Source organism: Narcine bancroftii, unplaced genomic scaffold (assembly GCF_036971445.1).
Source record: "Narcine bancroftii isolate sNarBan1 unplaced genomic scaffold, sNarBan1.hap1 Scaffold_73, whole genome shotgun sequence".
Taxonomy (NCBI): Eukaryota; Metazoa; Chordata; class Chondrichthyes; order Torpediniformes; family Narcinidae; genus Narcine; species Narcine bancroftii.
The window spans coordinates 1-17,371 of NW_027212236.1; the positions used below are offsets into that span (position 1 = coordinate 1).

A 17,371-nucleotide genomic window follows, 5' to 3' on the forward strand; every position below is an offset into this window, starting at 1 on the left:
TCCCGTCTCGCAGAAGGAGCACAAATCAAATTCCATGTCCTGCTGACATCCTACGAGCTGGTGACCATTGACCAGGCCATCCTGGGCTCCATTGAATGGGCCTGTCTGGTGGTGGACGAGGCTCACCGGCTCAAGAACAACCAGAGCAAGGTAAGACTCCCCTCTTCACCCCCTCTCCCCACTCTTCCCCTCCCCCCCTCTGCGTGAAAGTGGCATCACAGGGGGGACAGAGTCGTGGAGAGACCTTTGCACATTGGCCTTCATAAATCAGAGCATTGAGTCAGGAGTCCAGCATTGAGTGCAAATTTGGTCACTAAACGACAGGAAAGATCTCAAAGAGGGCAGAGAAAATTTATTGGGACGTTGCCCGGATGTCAAGGACTGAGTTACAGGGAAAGGTTAAACCGGAGAACGAGGGGGAGATTTGAGGGGGACGGGACGTGGGAAATGTCGGTTGGCTTTTTCCCCACTGAGATATAAACCGGAGGACACGCATTCAGGGTGAAAGATCTTCATGGCGAGAGTGCAGGACGATCCAAGGTGGAGAACGCGGCTGGTTTTAACCCTTTTTTTAAATTTTTTTATTTTTCACACCATAATCACAATAGCCATGATATACACTTTTTCTTTTTCACACATTTACAGTGTCTTTTTCTCCCCCCCCCCTCCTCCCAAGCCACTCCCCCACCCCCCCCCCTCTCATCCATTTTAGGTATACAATCTAGGTTGCATAATTCAGTCATACAATGTTGTCATTCAACAAAAATACACCAGAAATTCTAGAGTCTTTTCTTTCCTTCTCCTTCCATCAACTTAGGTAATGTTTGTCCCCGGTAGGTTTTCGCTATTGTATTTAATGTAAGGCTCCCATACTTGTTCGAATATTTCAATATTATTTCTTAAACTATATGTTATTTTTTCTAATGGAATACATTTATTCATTTCTATATACCATTGTTGTATTTTCAAAATTATCTTCCAATTTCCAGGTTGACATAATACATTTTTTTGCTACGGCTAGGGCTATCTTAACAAATCTTTTTGTGCATCTTCCAAGTCAATTCCAAATTCTTTATTTTTTATGTTACTTAGGAGAAAGATCTCTGGATTCTTTGGTATATTGTTTTCTGTTATTTTATTTAATATCTGATTGAGATCTTCCCAAATTTTTCTACTCTCTCACATGTCCAGATTGCATGAATTGTTGTTCCCCTTTCTTTTTTACATCGAAAACATCTATCAGATACTGTTGGGTCCCATTTATTTAACTTTTGCGGTGTAATGTATAGTCTGTGTAACCAATTATATTGTATCATACGCAGCCTCGTATTTATTGTATTTCTCATCGTTCCAGAACATAATTTCTCCCATGTTTCCTTTTTTATCTTTATATTTTAAATCTTGTTCCCATTTTTGTTTAGTTTTACCATTTGTTTCCTCATTCTCCTTTTCTTGCAGTTTAATATACATATTTGTTATAAATCTTTTGATTTATATCACATATTCAAGGTTACTTCCCTCTGGTAAACTCAAATTGCTTCCTAATTTATCTTTCAAGTAGGATCTCAGTTGGTAATATGCCAGCGCTGTATCTCCAGTTATATTGTACTTATCTCTCATTTGTTCAAAGGATAAGAATCTACTTCCTGAAAAACAATTTTCTATTCTTTTAATCCCTTTTTTTTCCCATTTTCTAAGGAAAGGTTGTCTATTGTAAAAGGGAGTAGGCTTATTTTGCGTCAATATTAGTTTTGGTAATTGATAATTTGTTTTATTTCTTTCTACATGAATCTTCTTCCATATATTGAGGCGATGGTGTAATACTGGAGAAGTTCTATGTTGTACCAATTTTCGTCCCATTTATATAATATGTGTTCAGGTATCTTTTCCCCTATTTTATCTAATTCTAATCTTGTCCAGTCTGGTTTTTCCCTTGTTTGATAAAAATCTGATAGGTACCTTTAATTGTGCGGCTCTATAATAATTTTTGAAGTTTGGCAATTGTAAGCCTCCTTGTTTATACCATTCTGTTAATTTATCTAGTGCTATCCTCGGTTTCCCCCCTCTCCATAAAAATTTCCTTATTATTTTCTTTAACTCTTTGAAGAATTTTCTGTCAGTTGTATTGGCAATGCCTGAAATAAGTATAGTATCCTTGGAAAAATGTTCATTTTAATACAGTTTATCCTTCCTATCAGTGTTAGTGGTAGCTCTTTCCAATGCTCTAAATCGTCCTGTAATTTTTTCATTAGTGGATTGTAATTGAGTTTATATAATTGGCCTAGATTTTTGTTTATTTGTACACCTAGGTATCTTATTGCCTGCATTTGCCATCTGAATGGGGATTCCTTCTTAAATTTTGAGAAATCCGCGTTCTTCATAGGCATTGCTTCACTTTTATTTACGTTTATCTTGTATCCCGACACTTCTCCATATTCCTTCAATTTCTTATATAGTTCTTTTATTGATAGTTCTGGTTCTGTTAAGTACACTATCACATCATCCGCAAATAGACTGATTTTATATTCCCTGTCTTTTATTTTTATTCCTTTTATATTATTATCTATTCTTATCGATTCTGCTAGTGGTTCTATAGCTAGCGCAAACAATAATGGTGATAGTGGGCATCCCTGCCGCGTTGACCTGCTTAAGTTAAATTGCTTTGATACATGTCCATTTACTGTCACTTTCGCTAACGGTCCCTTATATAATGCTTTAATCCAATTAATATACTTCTCTGGTAAACTGAATTTTTGCAATACTTTGAACAAGTAATTCCATTCTACTCTGTCGAAGGCCTTCTCTGCGTCTAAAGCAACTGCTACTGCAGGTGCTTTATTTCCTTCTACTGCATGAATTAAGTTAATAAATTTACGAATATTGTCTGTTGTGCGTCTTTTTTTGATAAATCCAGTTTTGTCTAAATTTACCATTTTCAGTACCTGTTCTGCTAATCTGTTTGCTAATAGTTTAGCTATTATCTTATAATCTGTGTTTAGCAGAGATATTGGTCTATATGACCTGGTGAGAGTGGATCTTTCCCTTGTTTTAGTATCACTGTAATTATTGCTGTTTTACATGAATCTGGTAAGTTTTGTGTCTCATCAATCTGGTTGATTACATCCAGGAGGGGTGGTATTAATAGATCTTTAAATGTTTTGTAGAATTCTATTGGGAGTCCATCCTCTCCTGGTGTCTTATTATTTGGTAATTTTTTTATTATCTCTTGTATTTCTACTGTTCCAAATGGTTCTGTTAATTTATTTTGTTCCTCTATTTGTAGTTTTGGTAGTTCAATTTTAGTCAAAAATTCATCTATTTTCCCTTCTTTCCCTTCGTTTTCAGTTTGGTATAATTGTTCATAGAATTCTCTGAAGTTTTCCTTAATTTCTTTTGGATTATATGTAATTTGTTTGTCTTTTTTCCTTGTTGCCAATACCACTTTCTTAGTTTGCTCTGTCTTAAGCTGCCATGCTAAGATTTTGTGTATTTTTTCACCTAGTTCATAATATTTCTGTTTTGTCTTCATTATATTCTTCTCCACCTTATATGTTTGTAATGTTTCATATTTTATTTTTTTATCCGCCAATTCTCTTTTAGTTGTATCTTCCTTTATTGCTAATTTTTTTTCTATGTTTACTATTTCCCTTTCCAACTGCTCTGTTTCCTGATTATAGTCCTTCTTCATCTTGGTTGCATAACTTATTATTTGTCCTCTAATGAATGCTTTCATTGCGTCCCATAGTATAAACTTATCTTCCACTGATTCCGTATTTACTTCAAAGTACATTTTTAATTGTTTTTCAATAAATTCTCTAAAATCCTGTCTTTTAAGTAGCATGGGGTTTAATCTCCATCTTGGCGCCTCACAGTTTGGCGGGCAGCAGCCTCCTTTGAAGAAGACCGCAGAGCCCACCTCACTGACAAAAGGCAAAGGAGGAAAAACCCAACACCCAACCCCAACCAACCAATTTTCCCTTGCAACCGCTGCAATCGTGTCTGCCTGTCCCGCATCGGACTGGTCAGCCACAAACGAGCCTGCAGCTGACGTGGACTTTTTACCCCCTCCATAAATCTTCGTCCGCGAAGCCAAGCCAAAGAAAAAAGAATACATTCTTGGAGGGATGTCCTCTAGCTTTACTGTCAGTATTAAGGGTGAATGGTCCGATAGCATTCTCGCTTTATATTCTGTTTTTCTTACTCTATCCTGCATACTAGCTGATAACAAAAATAGATCTATTCTTGAGTATGTTTTATGTCTAGTCGAGTAGTATGAGTATTCCTTTTCTTTTGGGTTTTGTTTCCTCCATATGTCCACAAGTTTCATTTCTTGCATTGATTTAATTATAAATTTGGTTACTTTGTTCTTCCTGTTAATTTTTTTCCCCGTTTTATCCATATTTGGATCCAAATTCAGATTGAAATCCCCTCCTATTAGTATGTTCCCTTGCGTATTTGCTACCTTCAAAAAGATATCTTGCATAAACTTTTGATCTTCTTCGTTAGGTGAATATATATTAAGTACATTCCAAAGCTCCGAATATATCTGACATTTTATCATAGCATATCTCCCTGCTGGATCTATTATTTCCTCTTCTATTTTAAATGGCACATTTTTGCTAATTAATATAGCCACTCCTCTTGCTTTTGAATTATACGATGCTGCTGTTACATGTCCTACCCAATCTCTCTTTAATTTCTTGTGCTCCAATTCAGTTAAGTGTGTTTCTTGGACAAATGCTATATCTATTTTTTCCTTTTTCAGTAAATTTAGTAGTTTCTTCCTTTTAATTTGGTTATGTATTCCATTAATATTTAAAGTCATATAGTTCAGCGTAGCCATTTTATATTTTGTTTATCTTCTCTTTCCGTTTTTCCATCATTACCTTTCCTCCTTTTCCATTTCTGTTTTCTTATTTTCAACTCTTTACCAGACAACATTCCTACAACATCCAACATTTTCCTTATTCTCCTATTTCTATCTTCTTTATCCCCAATCTCCCCTTCCCCTCCTGAGTTGTCCTTTATCCCTTGTCGGACAACCACATCTCCCCTCTCCATTTGGATTTGCGAATCCACTCGCAAGCGTCAACTGATTTTGCAGTGACCGCTCTTTTCCCCCACCCAGCCCCCCCCAGAAAAGATTTCACTTTTCATATGTCACAAAGGTCACTCTTTTAATTCCCTCCTTATTCTCTCTATTCCATTACCTTCCCTTATTAATTCTTTTCTATACTATCTATGTTTTCCTCTAATTACAGGTACTTTCACGTATGCCCATTGTCTCTATTCACTCTTATACCTCTTTACCCGCATACATATCAATCGTGGTCATATTTACCCTCATTACCCGTCTTCATCCCTCAGTCTATTTTTGTCGTTACCCACATACATATCAATCGTGATCATTTTTACTCTCATTACCCGTCTTCATCCCTCAGTCTATTTTTGTAATTGTTCTGCAAATTTTCGTGCTTCTTCTGGATCCGAGAACAGTCTGTTTTGTTGTCCTGGAATAAATATTTTCAATACCGCAGGATGCTTCAGTGTAAATTTATACCCTTTCTTCCATAAAATCGCCTTTGCTGTATTGAACTCTTTTCTCTTCTTTAGGAGTTCAAAACTTATATCTGGATAAATGAAGATTTTTTGCCCTTTATACTCCAGTGGTTTGTTGCCCCCTCTTACTTTTTCCATTGTCTTCTCCAGTACCTTTTCTCTTGTAGTATATCTTAGGAATTTTACTACAATAGATCTTGGTTTTTGTTGTGGTTGTGGTTTAGAGGCCAATGCTCTATGTGCCCTTTCTATTTCCATTTCTTGCTGTAGTTCTGGACATCCTAGGGTCTTAGGGATCCACTCTTTTATAAACTCCCTCATATTCTTGCCTTCTTCATCTTCCTTAAGGCCCACTATCTTTATGTTATTTCTTCTGTTATAATTTTCCATTGTATCTATTTTTTGAGCTAGTAGTTCTTGTGTCTCTTTAGTTTTTTTATTAGATTCCTCCAATTTCTTTTTTAAGTCTTCTACCTCCATTTCTGCTGCTATTGCCTGTTCTTCCATCTTGTCCACTTTTTTCCCCATTTCTGTTAAGGTCATATCTATTTTATTCACTTTCTCTTCTGTGTTGTTTATTCTTCTTCTTAAATCATTGAATTCCTGTGTTTGCCATTCTTTAAATGACTCCATGTATCCTCTAACAAGAGCAAGTATATCCTTTACCTTGCCTTTCCCTTTATCTATTTCACTGTATTCTTCCTCTTCTTCTTCCTCTGGGTTGGCCATCTGTTGTTTCTTTGGTGCCCTTTCCTCCTCTTCTTTCTTGTTTCTATTGTCTTCTGTTGTCTCTTCTTGCTGCAGGTGTTCTGCAGCTGTCGTTGCCGGCTGTGGAGATCGACTCCCCAGCTGGTCCCCCCTCCCGTCGGTGTGTTTTTTTTTTCATGCGCGGTTGCGCACTTTTACTCGGCTCTGTGAGCCATTGTTGTAGTTCTTTTTCTACCGACCTGAGGTTGTGGGCTCCTCTCTCCACAGCGGGCCTCTTCGGACAGGTAAGGCCTTCACCTTTTTCCTCCGTTGTCTTCTCTTCCTCTCTTCTTACCGTTGATTTTGATTTTTCTTCTTTTGTCTCCATCTTCTTTCCACCTTTATACTCACTTTTCTTTAACTTGTATTTCTGTGCCTTTGTATTTTCTCTTGTTTTTCCCGACTTTTCTGGAGAGGGCTGGAGTTCACCGTCCGGCCACTACTCCATCACGTGACCCCTCCCCTTTTTTTTAATTTATATTTGAATATTTATTTCAGTATTGCACAGTTAGTTTGTTTACATTTCTTCATTTGTTTGCATGTGTACGTTGAGCATAGTTTCTTTTGCATTACTGATTCATGGTAATTCTGCCTCACCCACAGGAAAAAGAATCTCAGGGTTGTATGTGATGTCATGTATGTACTCAGACAATAAATTTGAACTTTGAATTTAAAATAAATGTATATAAATATTTTGAGATTGTTTACTCAGTCACAGAATACTGTTCATCAATCTCACAGGCTGTGGGAATAAGCCCTTCGCCAGCCTGGCAGTCCTGATTTTGATGCTCCTGTACCTCCTTCCTTTTTTTTTACATTTTTTATTTTTCACACCATAAATCACATTAACCATGATACACACTTTTTCCTTTTCACACATATACAGTGCCATTTTTTCCCCCCCCCTCCCCCCTCCCTCCTCCCATCCCACCCTCCCTACCTGGCTGGTTTTAACCTTGATGAGGAATTTGGACAGGAGAGGAGGGATGCGTAGGGTTATGGATTGGCTTCAGGTCAGTGGGACGGGACAGGATAATGGTTGGGCATAAGGGGCATGTTTCTGTACTGTAATGTTCTATGGGTCCAACTACTATTCCCCCCCCCCACTCTCTCTCCCCCTCCATCCCCCTCTCTCTCCCCCCTCTCTCTATCCCCCCACTCCCTCTCCATCCCTCTTGCCCCATCTCACCCCTCTCTCCCCCTCCCCTCTCTCCCCCTCCCCTCTCCCACCCCCTCCCCTCTCACCCCCCCCCCCTCTCTCCCCCTCCCCTCTCACCCTCTCCCCCTCTCTCCCTCTCCCCCTCTCCCCCTCCCCTCTCTCCCCCTCCCCTCTCTCCCCTCCCCTCTCTCCCCCTCCCTCTCTCTCCCCCTCCCCCTCTCTCCCCCTCCCCTCTCTCCCCTCCCCTCTCCCCTCACCCTCTCTCCCCCCTCCCCTCTCTCACCCCTCCCCTCTCTCCCCCCTCCCCTCTCTCCCCCTCCCCTCTCTCCCCCTCCCCTCTCTCCCCCCTCCCCTCTCTCTCCCTCCCCTCTCTCCCCCTCCCCTCTCTCCCCCTCCCCTCTCTCCCCCTCCCCTCTCTCCCCCTCCCCTCTCTCCCCCTCCCCTCCCCCTCCCTCATCACCCCCTCCCCACTCACCCCCTCCCCTCTCTCCCCTCCCCTCTCTCCCCCTCCCCTCTCTCCCCCTCCCTCTCTCCCCCTCCCCTCTCTCCCCCCCCCACTCACCCCCTCACCCTCACTCCCCTCCCCTCTCTCCCCCACCCCTCTCTCCCCCACCCCCCTCCCCTCCCCCCTCACCCCACCCCTCACTCCCCCTCCCCTCTCTCCCCCACCCCACTCACCCCCTCCCCTCTCTCCCCCTCCCCTCTCTCCCCCTCCCCTCTCTCCCCCTCCCCTCTCCCCTCCCCTCTCCCCCACCCCTCTCTCCCCCTCCCCCTCCACCCTCTCTCCCCCTCCCCACTCTCCCCCTCCCCACTCTCCCCCTCCCCCTCTCCCCTCCCCTCTCACCCCCTCCCCTCTCTCCCCCTCCCCTCTCTCCCCCTCCCCTCTCTCCCCCCCCACTCTCCCACCCACCTCTCCCCCCTCCCCTCCCCACCCCTCCCCTCCCTCTCCCCCTCCCCTCTCTCCCCCTCCCCTCTCTCCCCCTCCCCTCTCTCCCCCTCCCCTCTCTCCCCCTCCCCTCTCTCCCCTCCCCTCTCTCCCCTCCCCTCTCTCCCCCTCCCCTCTCCCCCCTCCCCTCTCTCCCCCTCCCCTCTCTCCCCCTCCCCTCTCTCCCCCTCCCCTCTCTCCCCCTCCCCTCTCTCCCCTCCCCTCTCTCCCCCTCCCCTCTCTCCCCCTCCCCTCTCTCCCCCTCCCCTCTCTCCCCCTCCCCTCTCTCCCCCTCCCCCTCTCTCCCCCTCCCCTCTCTCCCCCTCCCCTCTCTCCCCCTCCCCTCTCTCCCCCTCCCCTCTCTCCCCCTCCCCTCTCTCCCCCTCCCCTCTCTCCCCCTCCCCTCTCTCCCCCTCCCCTCTCTCCCCCTCCCCTCTCTCCCCCTCCCCTCTCTCCCCCCTCCCCTCTCTCCCCCTCCCCTCTCTCCCCCTCCCCTCTCTCCCCCTCCCCTCTCTCCCCCTCCCCTCTCTCCCCCTCCCCTCTCTCCCCCTCCCCTCTCTCCCCCTCCCCTCTCTCCCCCTCCCCTCTCTCCCCCTCCCCTCTCTCCCCCTCCCCTCTCTCCCCCTCCCCTCTCTCCCCCTCCCCTCTCTCCCCCTCCCCTCTCTCCCCCTCCCCTCTCTCCCCCTCCCCTCTCTCCCCCTCCCCTCTCTCCCCCTCCCCTCTCTCCCCCTCCCCTCTCTCCCCCTCCCCTCTCTCCCCCTCCCCTCTCTCCCCCTCCCCTCTCTCCCCCTCCCCTCTCTCCCCCTCCCCTCTCTCCCCCTCCCCTCTCTCCCCTCCCCTCTCTCCCCCTCCCCTCTCTCCCCCTCCCCTCTCTCCCCCTCCCCTCTCTCCCCCTCCCCACTCTCCCCCTCCCCACTCTCCCCCTCCCCACTCTCCCCCTCCCCACTCTCCCCCTCCCCACTCTCCCCCTCCCCACTCTCCCCCTCCCCACTCTCCCCCTCCCCACTCTCCCCCTCCCCTCTCTCCCCTCCCCTCTCTCCCCCTCCCCTCTCTCCCCCTCCCCTCTCTCCCCCTCCCCTCTCTCCCCCTCCCCTCTCTCCCCCTCCCCTCTCTCCCCCTCCCCTCTCTCCCCCTCCCCTCTCTCCCCCTCCCCTCTCTCCCCCTCCCCTCTCTCCCCCTCCCCTCTCTCCCCCTCCCCTCTCTCCCCCTCCCCTCTCTCCCCCTCCCCTCTCTCCCCCTCCCCTCTCTCCCCCTCCCCTCTCTCCCCCTCCCCTCTCTCCCCCTCCCCTCTCTCCCCCTCCCCTCTCTCCCCCTCCCCTCTCTCCCCCTCCCCTCTCTCCCCCTCCCCTCTCTCCCCCTCCCCTCTCTCCCCCTCCCCTCTCTCCCCCTCCCCTCTCTCCCCCTCCCCTCTCTCCCCTCCCCTCCCTCTCCCCCTCCCCTCCCTCTCCCCTCCTCTCCCTCCCCCGCCCCCCCCCTCTCTGCAGTCTGACCTCCTGTTCCCTTATAGTTTTTCAGGATATTGAACGGATATCCCCTCCAGCACAAGCTGCTTCTCACTGGTACCCCGTTACAGAACAATCTCGAGGAATTGTTTCACCTCCTCAACTTTCTCACTCCGGAGCGGTTCAAGTACGTCCCACTGCACGGGGTGGGGGGGGGAGGGGCTGGGGGGAGGAGTGCAAGGGGGAGCCAGAGCTTCTCCCGAGATTATGGGGAGAGAGGGAGACACCCTTGGGTTGAGAGAAGAGAAGATATTCGAAGGCCATATTTGTTGTCATATGTGTCTGATTATTTCTCTCTCTCCTGCTGTCCCCCCATCCCTCACTCCCCCCACCCCTCACACGGCAGTAACCTGGAGGGATTTCTGGAGGAGTTTGCCGACATCGCCAAGGAGGACCAGATTAAGAAACTCCATGACATGCTCGGACCGCACATGCTGCGGAGACTCAAGGCCGATGTCTTCAAAAACATGCCCTCGAAAACGGAACTCATCGTCCGCGTCGAGCTCAGTCCCATGCAGAAGTGAGTTGGGGGAAGAGGGGAGACAGTTGGGGGGGGGGGTGGGAGAGGAGAGACATTGGGGGAAGAGGGGAGTGATGAGAGATTGTCCTTAAATGTTGTCCAAAACTGAGCTTCTTCCCCTCCCCTCTTGTTCATAAACAGAGTGAAAGGGACAGACCCCAAGACAGAAAGGAGAGAAAGGGGTGGGGGTCACGGGTGTTGGAGAGGGTGATCTCACTCTCTCTTTCTCTCTCTCTCTCTCTCTCTCTCCCTCCCTCTCCCTCCCCTCTCTCTCCCCCTTCCCCCCTCTATCCCACTCTCTACCCCCTCGACAACACTGCCGTCCGGCCCCAGGAAGTACTACAAGTACATCTTGACACGGAACTTTGAGGCGTTGAATGCGCGGGGCGGCGGGAACCAGGTTTCGCTCCTCAACGTCATGATGGACCTGAAGAAGTGCTGTAATCACCCCTACCTCTTCCCCGTGGCTGCCATGGTAACGTCCATGACCCCCCTTCATCGACAGGGATCAACGCCGGCTGCTGGGGAGGGGTCAAGGGCCGGGATGCAGGATGTCTGGAGGGTCAGGGCGAGACCGTGGTGGGTTGGGTGGTGATCGTAGGTGGGGTGGAAAGGGGTCAAGGACCAGGCAAGGGTGGTGGGGTGGTTGGAGGTCGATGCTAAGGGCGGTAGAGGGGGTCAAAGCTCGGGGCTGAGCGGGTCCGGGCAGGAGAAAGGTTGGAGCTCATAGCCGAAGGTTGGGTCAATGGGTTTCCCAGAGGTGGGAAGGTCGGAGGTCGTCAATGGGGCAGGAGGCTGCCAGGGTGGGGGGTGTCCTTGAACAGGGTTTGAGGGTCAGGGGTGAAGGGGGGGAGTCAGAGTTCAGAGGTCACAGGCCAGGGTGTAGTTTGAGGTTGTGGGAAGTGGGTGGTGGGTTAAGGGTCGCGGTGGGAGGGGGTGGGTCGAGGCAGGGATCCAGCAGGTTAAAGGGTCATGAGGAGGTCACGGCTGGGATTGGGATGTCTGAAGTGGCCTGATGTTCATCTTGACACCCACACTCCCTCCAGGAAGCACCAAAGATGCCAAACGGGATGTTTGACGGGAACATGTTGGTTCGAGCAGCTGGAAAACTCCTTCTTCTCCAGAAGATGCTCAGTAAACTGAAGGCTGACGGGCATCGGGTCCTCATATTCTCACAGGTCGGGAGTAGAGGGGGGATGGGGGAAGTGGGGGAGAGAGTGGTGAAAGAGGGGGGAGTGGGGGAAGAGAGGGGGTAGAGAGGGTGGAGGGGAAGGGAGAGAGGGAGGGGGAAGGAGAGTGGGTAGGGGGAGGGGGGGGGTCAGGAAGGGAGGGGGGAGAGACGGCCTCGGGGTCATATTGCTGGGAGTGTTGACCCTCACTGCCCCTCCCCTCTCCCCCTCCTCCGGGAACAGATGACCAAGATGCTCGACCTCCTCGAGGACTTCATGGAACATGAGGGTTACAAGTATGAGAGGATCGATGGAGGTATCACGGGAAACCTGCGGCAGGAGGCCATTGACCGCTTCAACAGTGAGCGCCGTGGGCTAGCAGGGATGGTGATGGGGAGAGCGGCCCACCCCTTGGGGCGGGTATCCAGGGTGGAATGTGGATCTCCTTAGGGTAACCAGGAGAGAGGGAGCTTCCTCAGTGGGTAGGGGGCAAGAAGGATCTTCCCTCGGGGATACGGGGAGAGAGGAGTTTCCCCAGGGTATTAGGAGTGAGGGATCTTCTGGGGAAACTGGGAGAGAGGGAACTTCCCCGGGACTAAAGAGAGAGAAGGAGCTTCCCCAGGGCTACAGGAATGAGGGAGCTTCTGGGAAGAAGGAGAGAGAGGGAACCTCTCAGGGATACAGGGAGTGAGGGAGCTTCTCACAGGATTAAAGAGAGAGAGGGAGCTTCCAGGATACTGGGAGAGGGGGAGCTTCCCCATGTGATTTTGGGAATGAGGGAGATTTTCCTGGGGATACTGGGAGAGAGGAAGCTTCATCAGGATTAAGGAGAGAGAGGGAGCTTATCTCGGGGATACAGGAAGTGAGGGAGCTTCTCGCAAGGAGAGGGGGAGCTTCCCCTGGTGATATGAGGAGTGAGGGAGGATTTGGAATTAAGGAGAGAGAGAAAGCTTCTCTCGGGGGGGGGGGATACAGGAAGTGAGGGAGCTTTTCACAGGGAGAGGGAGAGCTTCCCCTGGTGATATGGGGAGTGAGGGAGCTTCTCCCAGGGATACTGGGAGAGAGGAAGCAACCCCCGGGATTAAGGTAAGAGAGGGAGCTTCTCCCAGGGAGAGAGGGAGATTTTTCTGGGTACATGGGGAGTGAGGGAGCTTCCCTGGGATATGGAAGAGGGATTCAGAAGGTAATCCTAGATCTGATTAATTTTCTTCTGCCTTCTCTCTCCTACCCTCTTCTTCCCCCTCTCTCCCCTATCTCTCTCTTTCCTCCCTCCCTTTCCCCCCTCTACCCCTCCCTATCTCTCCCTCACTCTCCCCCTCCTCTCTCCCCCCCCTCTGCCCCTCTCTCCTCTCTCTCCCCCCCTCTGCCCCTCTATTCTCTCCCCCATACTTCCCCAGCCCCTGGAGCCCAGCAGTTCTGCTTCCTCCTCTCCACCCGAGCCGGGGGCCTGGGGATTAATCTGGCGACTGCCGACACGGTCATCATCTATGATTCGGACTGGAATCCGCACAACGACATCCAGGTGAGGGCTGAGAGAGTAAGGAGAGCCCCAGGCTTCCGACAGGGCCTGTCTTGAGTAGGCCTGATCTCTTGACCCGGCCTTGAACGCCAGCAGGATGGGATTGTGGCTTCAGATTGGGTCTGTGGTTTCTAGGCCCAATGGCTCGAGAGCAGGAGAGGCTTCAGACAAGGCCCGTCCTAACAACACATGGTCTTGATACTCCTCTCGAATGCGAGCCTGTGCCTGATTAGGCCCAATCTCACCCGTCCCTCCCACAAAAGTAGGAGAAGCCTCAGGCTTCAGTCGGGGCCCGACCCTGAGTAGTCCCGACGTCTTCCCGACCAGGTGGATCAAGAGCAGTAGAGGCGTCAGCAGCCAGGCAGAGACTAGTATCAATGTGATCTCTCTTCCCTTCTCTCTCTTTCCCCCCTCTCAATCCCCCTCCTCCTCCCTTCTCCCTCTCCCTCTCCCTCTCCCACCCTCTATCCCTCTCCCCCTTCAATTCCCCTCTCCCCCACTCCTCCCTCTCTCTCCCCCACTCCTCCCTCTCTCTCCCCCCACTCCTCCCTCTCTCTCCCCCCACTCCTCCCTCTCTCTCCCCCACTCCTCCCTCTCTCTCCCCCCACTCCTCCCTCTCTCTCCCCCCACTCCTCCCTCTCTCTCCCCCCACTCCTCCCTCTCTCTCCCCCCACTCCTCCCTCTCTCTCCCCCCACTCCTCCCTCTCTCTCCCCCCACTCCTCCCTCTCTCTCCCCCCACTCCTCCCTCTCTCTCCCCCCACTCCTCCCTCTCTCTCCCCCCACTCCTCCTTCTCTCTCCCCCCACTCCTCCCTCTCTCTCCCCCCACTCCTCCCTCTCTCTCCCCCCACTCCTCCCTCTCTCTCCCCCCACTCCTCCCTCTCTCTCCCCCCACTCCTCCCTCTCTCTCCCCCCACTCCTCCCTCTCTCTCCCCCCACTCCTCCCTCTCTCTCCCCCCACTCCTCCCTCTCTCTCCCCCCACTCCTCCCTCTCTCTCCCCCCACTCCTCCCTCTCTCTCCCCCCACTCCTCCCTCTCTCTCCCCCCACTCCTCCCTCTCTCTCCCCCCACTCCTCCCTCTCTCTCCCCCCACTCCTCCCTCTCTCTCCCCCCACTCCTCCCTCTCTCTTCCCCCTTTCTCTCCCACTCCCCCAGGCCTTCAGCCGGGCCCACCGCATCGGCCAGAACCGCAAGGTGATGATCTACCGCTTTGTCACCCGGGCGTCCGTCGAGGAGCGCATCACGCAAGTGGCCAAGAAGAAGATGATGCTGACCCACTTGGTGGTCCGGCCCGGACTCGGCTCCAAATCGGGGTCGATGACCAAGCAAGAGCTCGACGACATCCTCAAGTTTGGCACCGAGGAGCTGTTCAAGGACGAGATGGAGAACATCAAGAACGTCACCATCGGGCTGCCCGTCAAAGGTCTGGCTCCCGGGAGGGGAGAGGGGGGAGGAGGAGAGAGAGAGAGAGAGGGGGTGGGAAGAGTAAGAGGGTGAGAGAGTGGCACTGAGGGGGAGTGAGAGGGGGATTATGGATGCTGCTCCCTGTGTGTGCCTCTGCCTCATGTCCACCCTCTCCCCCCACCCCCAGGCGATGCGAAGGAGGGCGAGGACCTGAACGTGATCCACTACGACGAGGAGGCAATCTCCCGCCTGCTGGACCGGAACCAGGATGACACGGAGGACACGGACCTGCAGAACATGAACGAGTATCTCAGCTCCTTCAAGGTGGCCCAGTACATGGTGCGGGAGGAAGCTGAAGAGGTGAGGCTGCCCCTATGCCCCTCCGTTCATCTCGCTCTACCTCCCACGTCTCCTGTCCCACTCCTCAACACTCTTCCCCATCGCATCTCGAAGGGGTTCCCTGAACGAGTTATTGAATCTCCCTCCCTCACCCTCTCTTTCCCACTCTCCTTCCTCCCTCCCCAACACTCACTATCCTTCACACTCCCCATCCCCCTCTCTCTCTCCCCCCTTCTCCCGCTATTTCTCCCCTCACCCCATCCCTCTCTTGCCCCTTCTCTCCCTCTCTCTACTCTCCCTCCCCGCTCCTTGCCCCTCCTCTCACCCTGTCCCCGCCCCCTCCCCCTCTCTCTCCCCCGCCCCCTCCCCCTCTCTCTCCCCCTCTCTCTCCCCCTCTCTCTCCCCCTCTCTCTCCCCCTCTCTCTCCCCCTCTCTCTCCCCCTCTCTCTCCCCCTCTCTCTCCCCCTCTCTCTCCCCCTCTCTCTCCCCCCTCTCTCTCCCCCCTCTCCCGCACCCTCTCCCCCCGCTCCCTCTCCCCCCGCTCCCTCTCCCCCGCTCCCTCTCCCCACCGCTCCCTCTCCCCCCGCTCCCTCTCCCCCCCGCTCCCTCTCCCCCCCGCTCCCTCTGCCCCCCCGCTCCCTCTGCCCCCCGCTCCCTCTGCCCCCCGCTCCCTCTCCCCCCCGCTCCCTCTCCCCCCGCTCCCTCTCCCCCCCGCTCCCTCTCCCCCCCGCTCCCTCTCCCCCCCGCTCCCTCTCCCCCCCGCTCCCTCTCCCCCCCGCTCCCTCTCCCCCCCGCTCCCTCTCCCCCCCGCTCCCTCTCCCCCCCGCTCCCTCTCCCCCCCGCTCCCTCTCCCCCCCGCTCCCTCTCCCCCCGCTCCCTCTCCCCCCCGCTCCCTCTCCCCCCCGCTCCCTCTCCCCCCCGCTCCCTCTCCCCCCCGCTCCCTCTGTACCCCCCTCTCTCCCCCCCTCTCCTTCCCCCTGTCTCTGCCCTCTCTTTCCTCCTCTCCCCTCTCTCTCTCTCACTCCCCTCTCCTCCCCCTCTCTTTCCCTCTCTCTCCCCCTTTCCCTCCCTCTCCCCCCTCCCGCTCCCTCTTTCTCCCCTCTCCCTCTCCTTACCTCTCTCCCCATCTCCTTATCCTCCCCCTCACTGTTCCACCTCCTTCCCCACCTCTCTCCCCTTCTCTCCTCCCCTCTGTTCTCTCTTCCTCTTTCTCCTTTCCCCTCTCTGTCCCCATCTCCCCTCTCTATCTCCCTCATCTCTTCTCTCTCATCCTCTCTCTCCCCCCCCTCCTTATCTCTCTCCCCTTTTCCTCCGCCTCTCCCTCCCCCCTCTCTCGCTCCCACCTTCCTCCCCCCCCCACCCCCACTGTTTCCCCTCCCCAGGAGGAGCAGGTGGTTGAGCGGGAGATCATTAAGCAGGAGGAGAGCGTTGACCCTGACTATTGGGAGAAACTTCTCCGCCACCACTACGAGCAACAGCAGGAGGACCTGGCCCGGCACCTGGGCAAGGGGAAACGCATCCGCAAACAGGTCAACTACAACGATGCCTCGCAGGAGGACAGAGGTAGGGCTGCGGGGAGGGGTCTGGGGGGGACAGTGGAATCTGGGGTGGAGGGGGCACTTGGGTTCAGGACGCAGCCCTTGGGGGGGATTCTGGCTCTGGAGTGGGCCTTTGTAGGGATTCGGGCCTCAAGACAGGACACTTCAGGGGATATTTGTCCTCAGGACCCCTTGGGTGCCCCAAGACCCTCCGTGACCTCTCCCTTCTCCCACTCGTCCAGTAGATTGGCAGGACGACCAGTCGGACAATCAGTCAGATTACTCTGTGGCGTCAGAGGAAGGCGACGAGGACTTCGACGAGAGAGCGGAAGGTGAGGGGGAGGGGAGGGAAAGGGGGGGAAGGGTGAGAGAAGAAGAGGAAAGGGAGGGGGGAGAGAGGGAGGGTGGAGGGGATAGGTGGGAGAGAGGAGGAGGGAGGGGGAGAGGGAGGGGAGTGTGGTAATGAAGCCTCCATCCCAGGCCGGAACTGAATCTGTGACTCCCTCACACATGTCGACCCCACTCCAGCCGGACGAAGGCCCAACAGGAGGACCCTGCGCAATGACAAGGACAAACCCCTTCCCCCACTGCTGGCTCGAGTGGGGGGCAACATCGAGGTAACCTCCCTTCCCCTTCTCTCCCTCCTGTCCCCCTCCCTCCTGTCCCCTTCTCCCACTCCCCCCCTCTCCTCCCACTCCCCCTCTCTCCTCTCTCTCTCCCCCTCCCCTTCTCTCCCTCCCTCTCTCTCTCTTCCCTTCCTCTCTCCCCCTCCCTTCCTCCATCACTCTCATCCACTCTCTCTCCATAGGTCCTGGGATTCAATGCTCGCCAGCGTAAGGCGTTCCTGAACGCCATTCTGCGTTACGGGATGCCTCCGCAGGATGCTTTCACATCCCAGTGGCTGGTTCGAGATCTTCGTGGCAAAACAGAGAAGGAATTTAAGTAAGATACCTGGGAGTGAGGGAGGAGTGGGCAGCAGGATCAGTGTGGG

General features: G+C 52.7%; 1 protein-coding gene across 1 annotated transcript in view; it reads left to right on the plus strand.

Annotated features, from left to right (window-relative positions):
• Positions 1-6: 6 nt before the first annotated feature.
• The window catches only part of LOC138751125 (chromodomain-helicase-DNA-binding protein 4-like), a gene marked incomplete at its 5' end in the record, with an annotated part of 54,159 nt that continues 36,794 nt past the window's right edge, over positions 7-17,371 (plus strand). The window contains 13 exons of the mRNA XM_069913195.1: positions 7-150; positions 9,898-10,019; positions 10,239-10,412; positions 10,746-10,887; positions 11,459-11,590; positions 11,825-11,942; positions 12,979-13,103; positions 14,255-14,522; positions 14,691-14,863; positions 16,225-16,405; positions 16,623-16,712; positions 16,909-16,997; positions 17,189-17,322. Coding sequence (XP_069769296.1) covers positions 7-150; positions 9,898-10,019; positions 10,239-10,412; positions 10,746-10,887; positions 11,459-11,590; positions 11,825-11,942; positions 12,979-13,103; positions 14,255-14,522; positions 14,691-14,863; positions 16,225-16,405; positions 16,623-16,712; positions 16,909-16,997; positions 17,189-17,322 — 1,892 coding nt within the window. The remainder of the gene's footprint in view (positions 151-9,897; positions 10,020-10,238; positions 10,413-10,745; positions 10,888-11,458; positions 11,591-11,824; positions 11,943-12,978; positions 13,104-14,254; positions 14,523-14,690; positions 14,864-16,224; positions 16,406-16,622; positions 16,713-16,908; positions 16,998-17,188; positions 17,323-17,371) is intronic.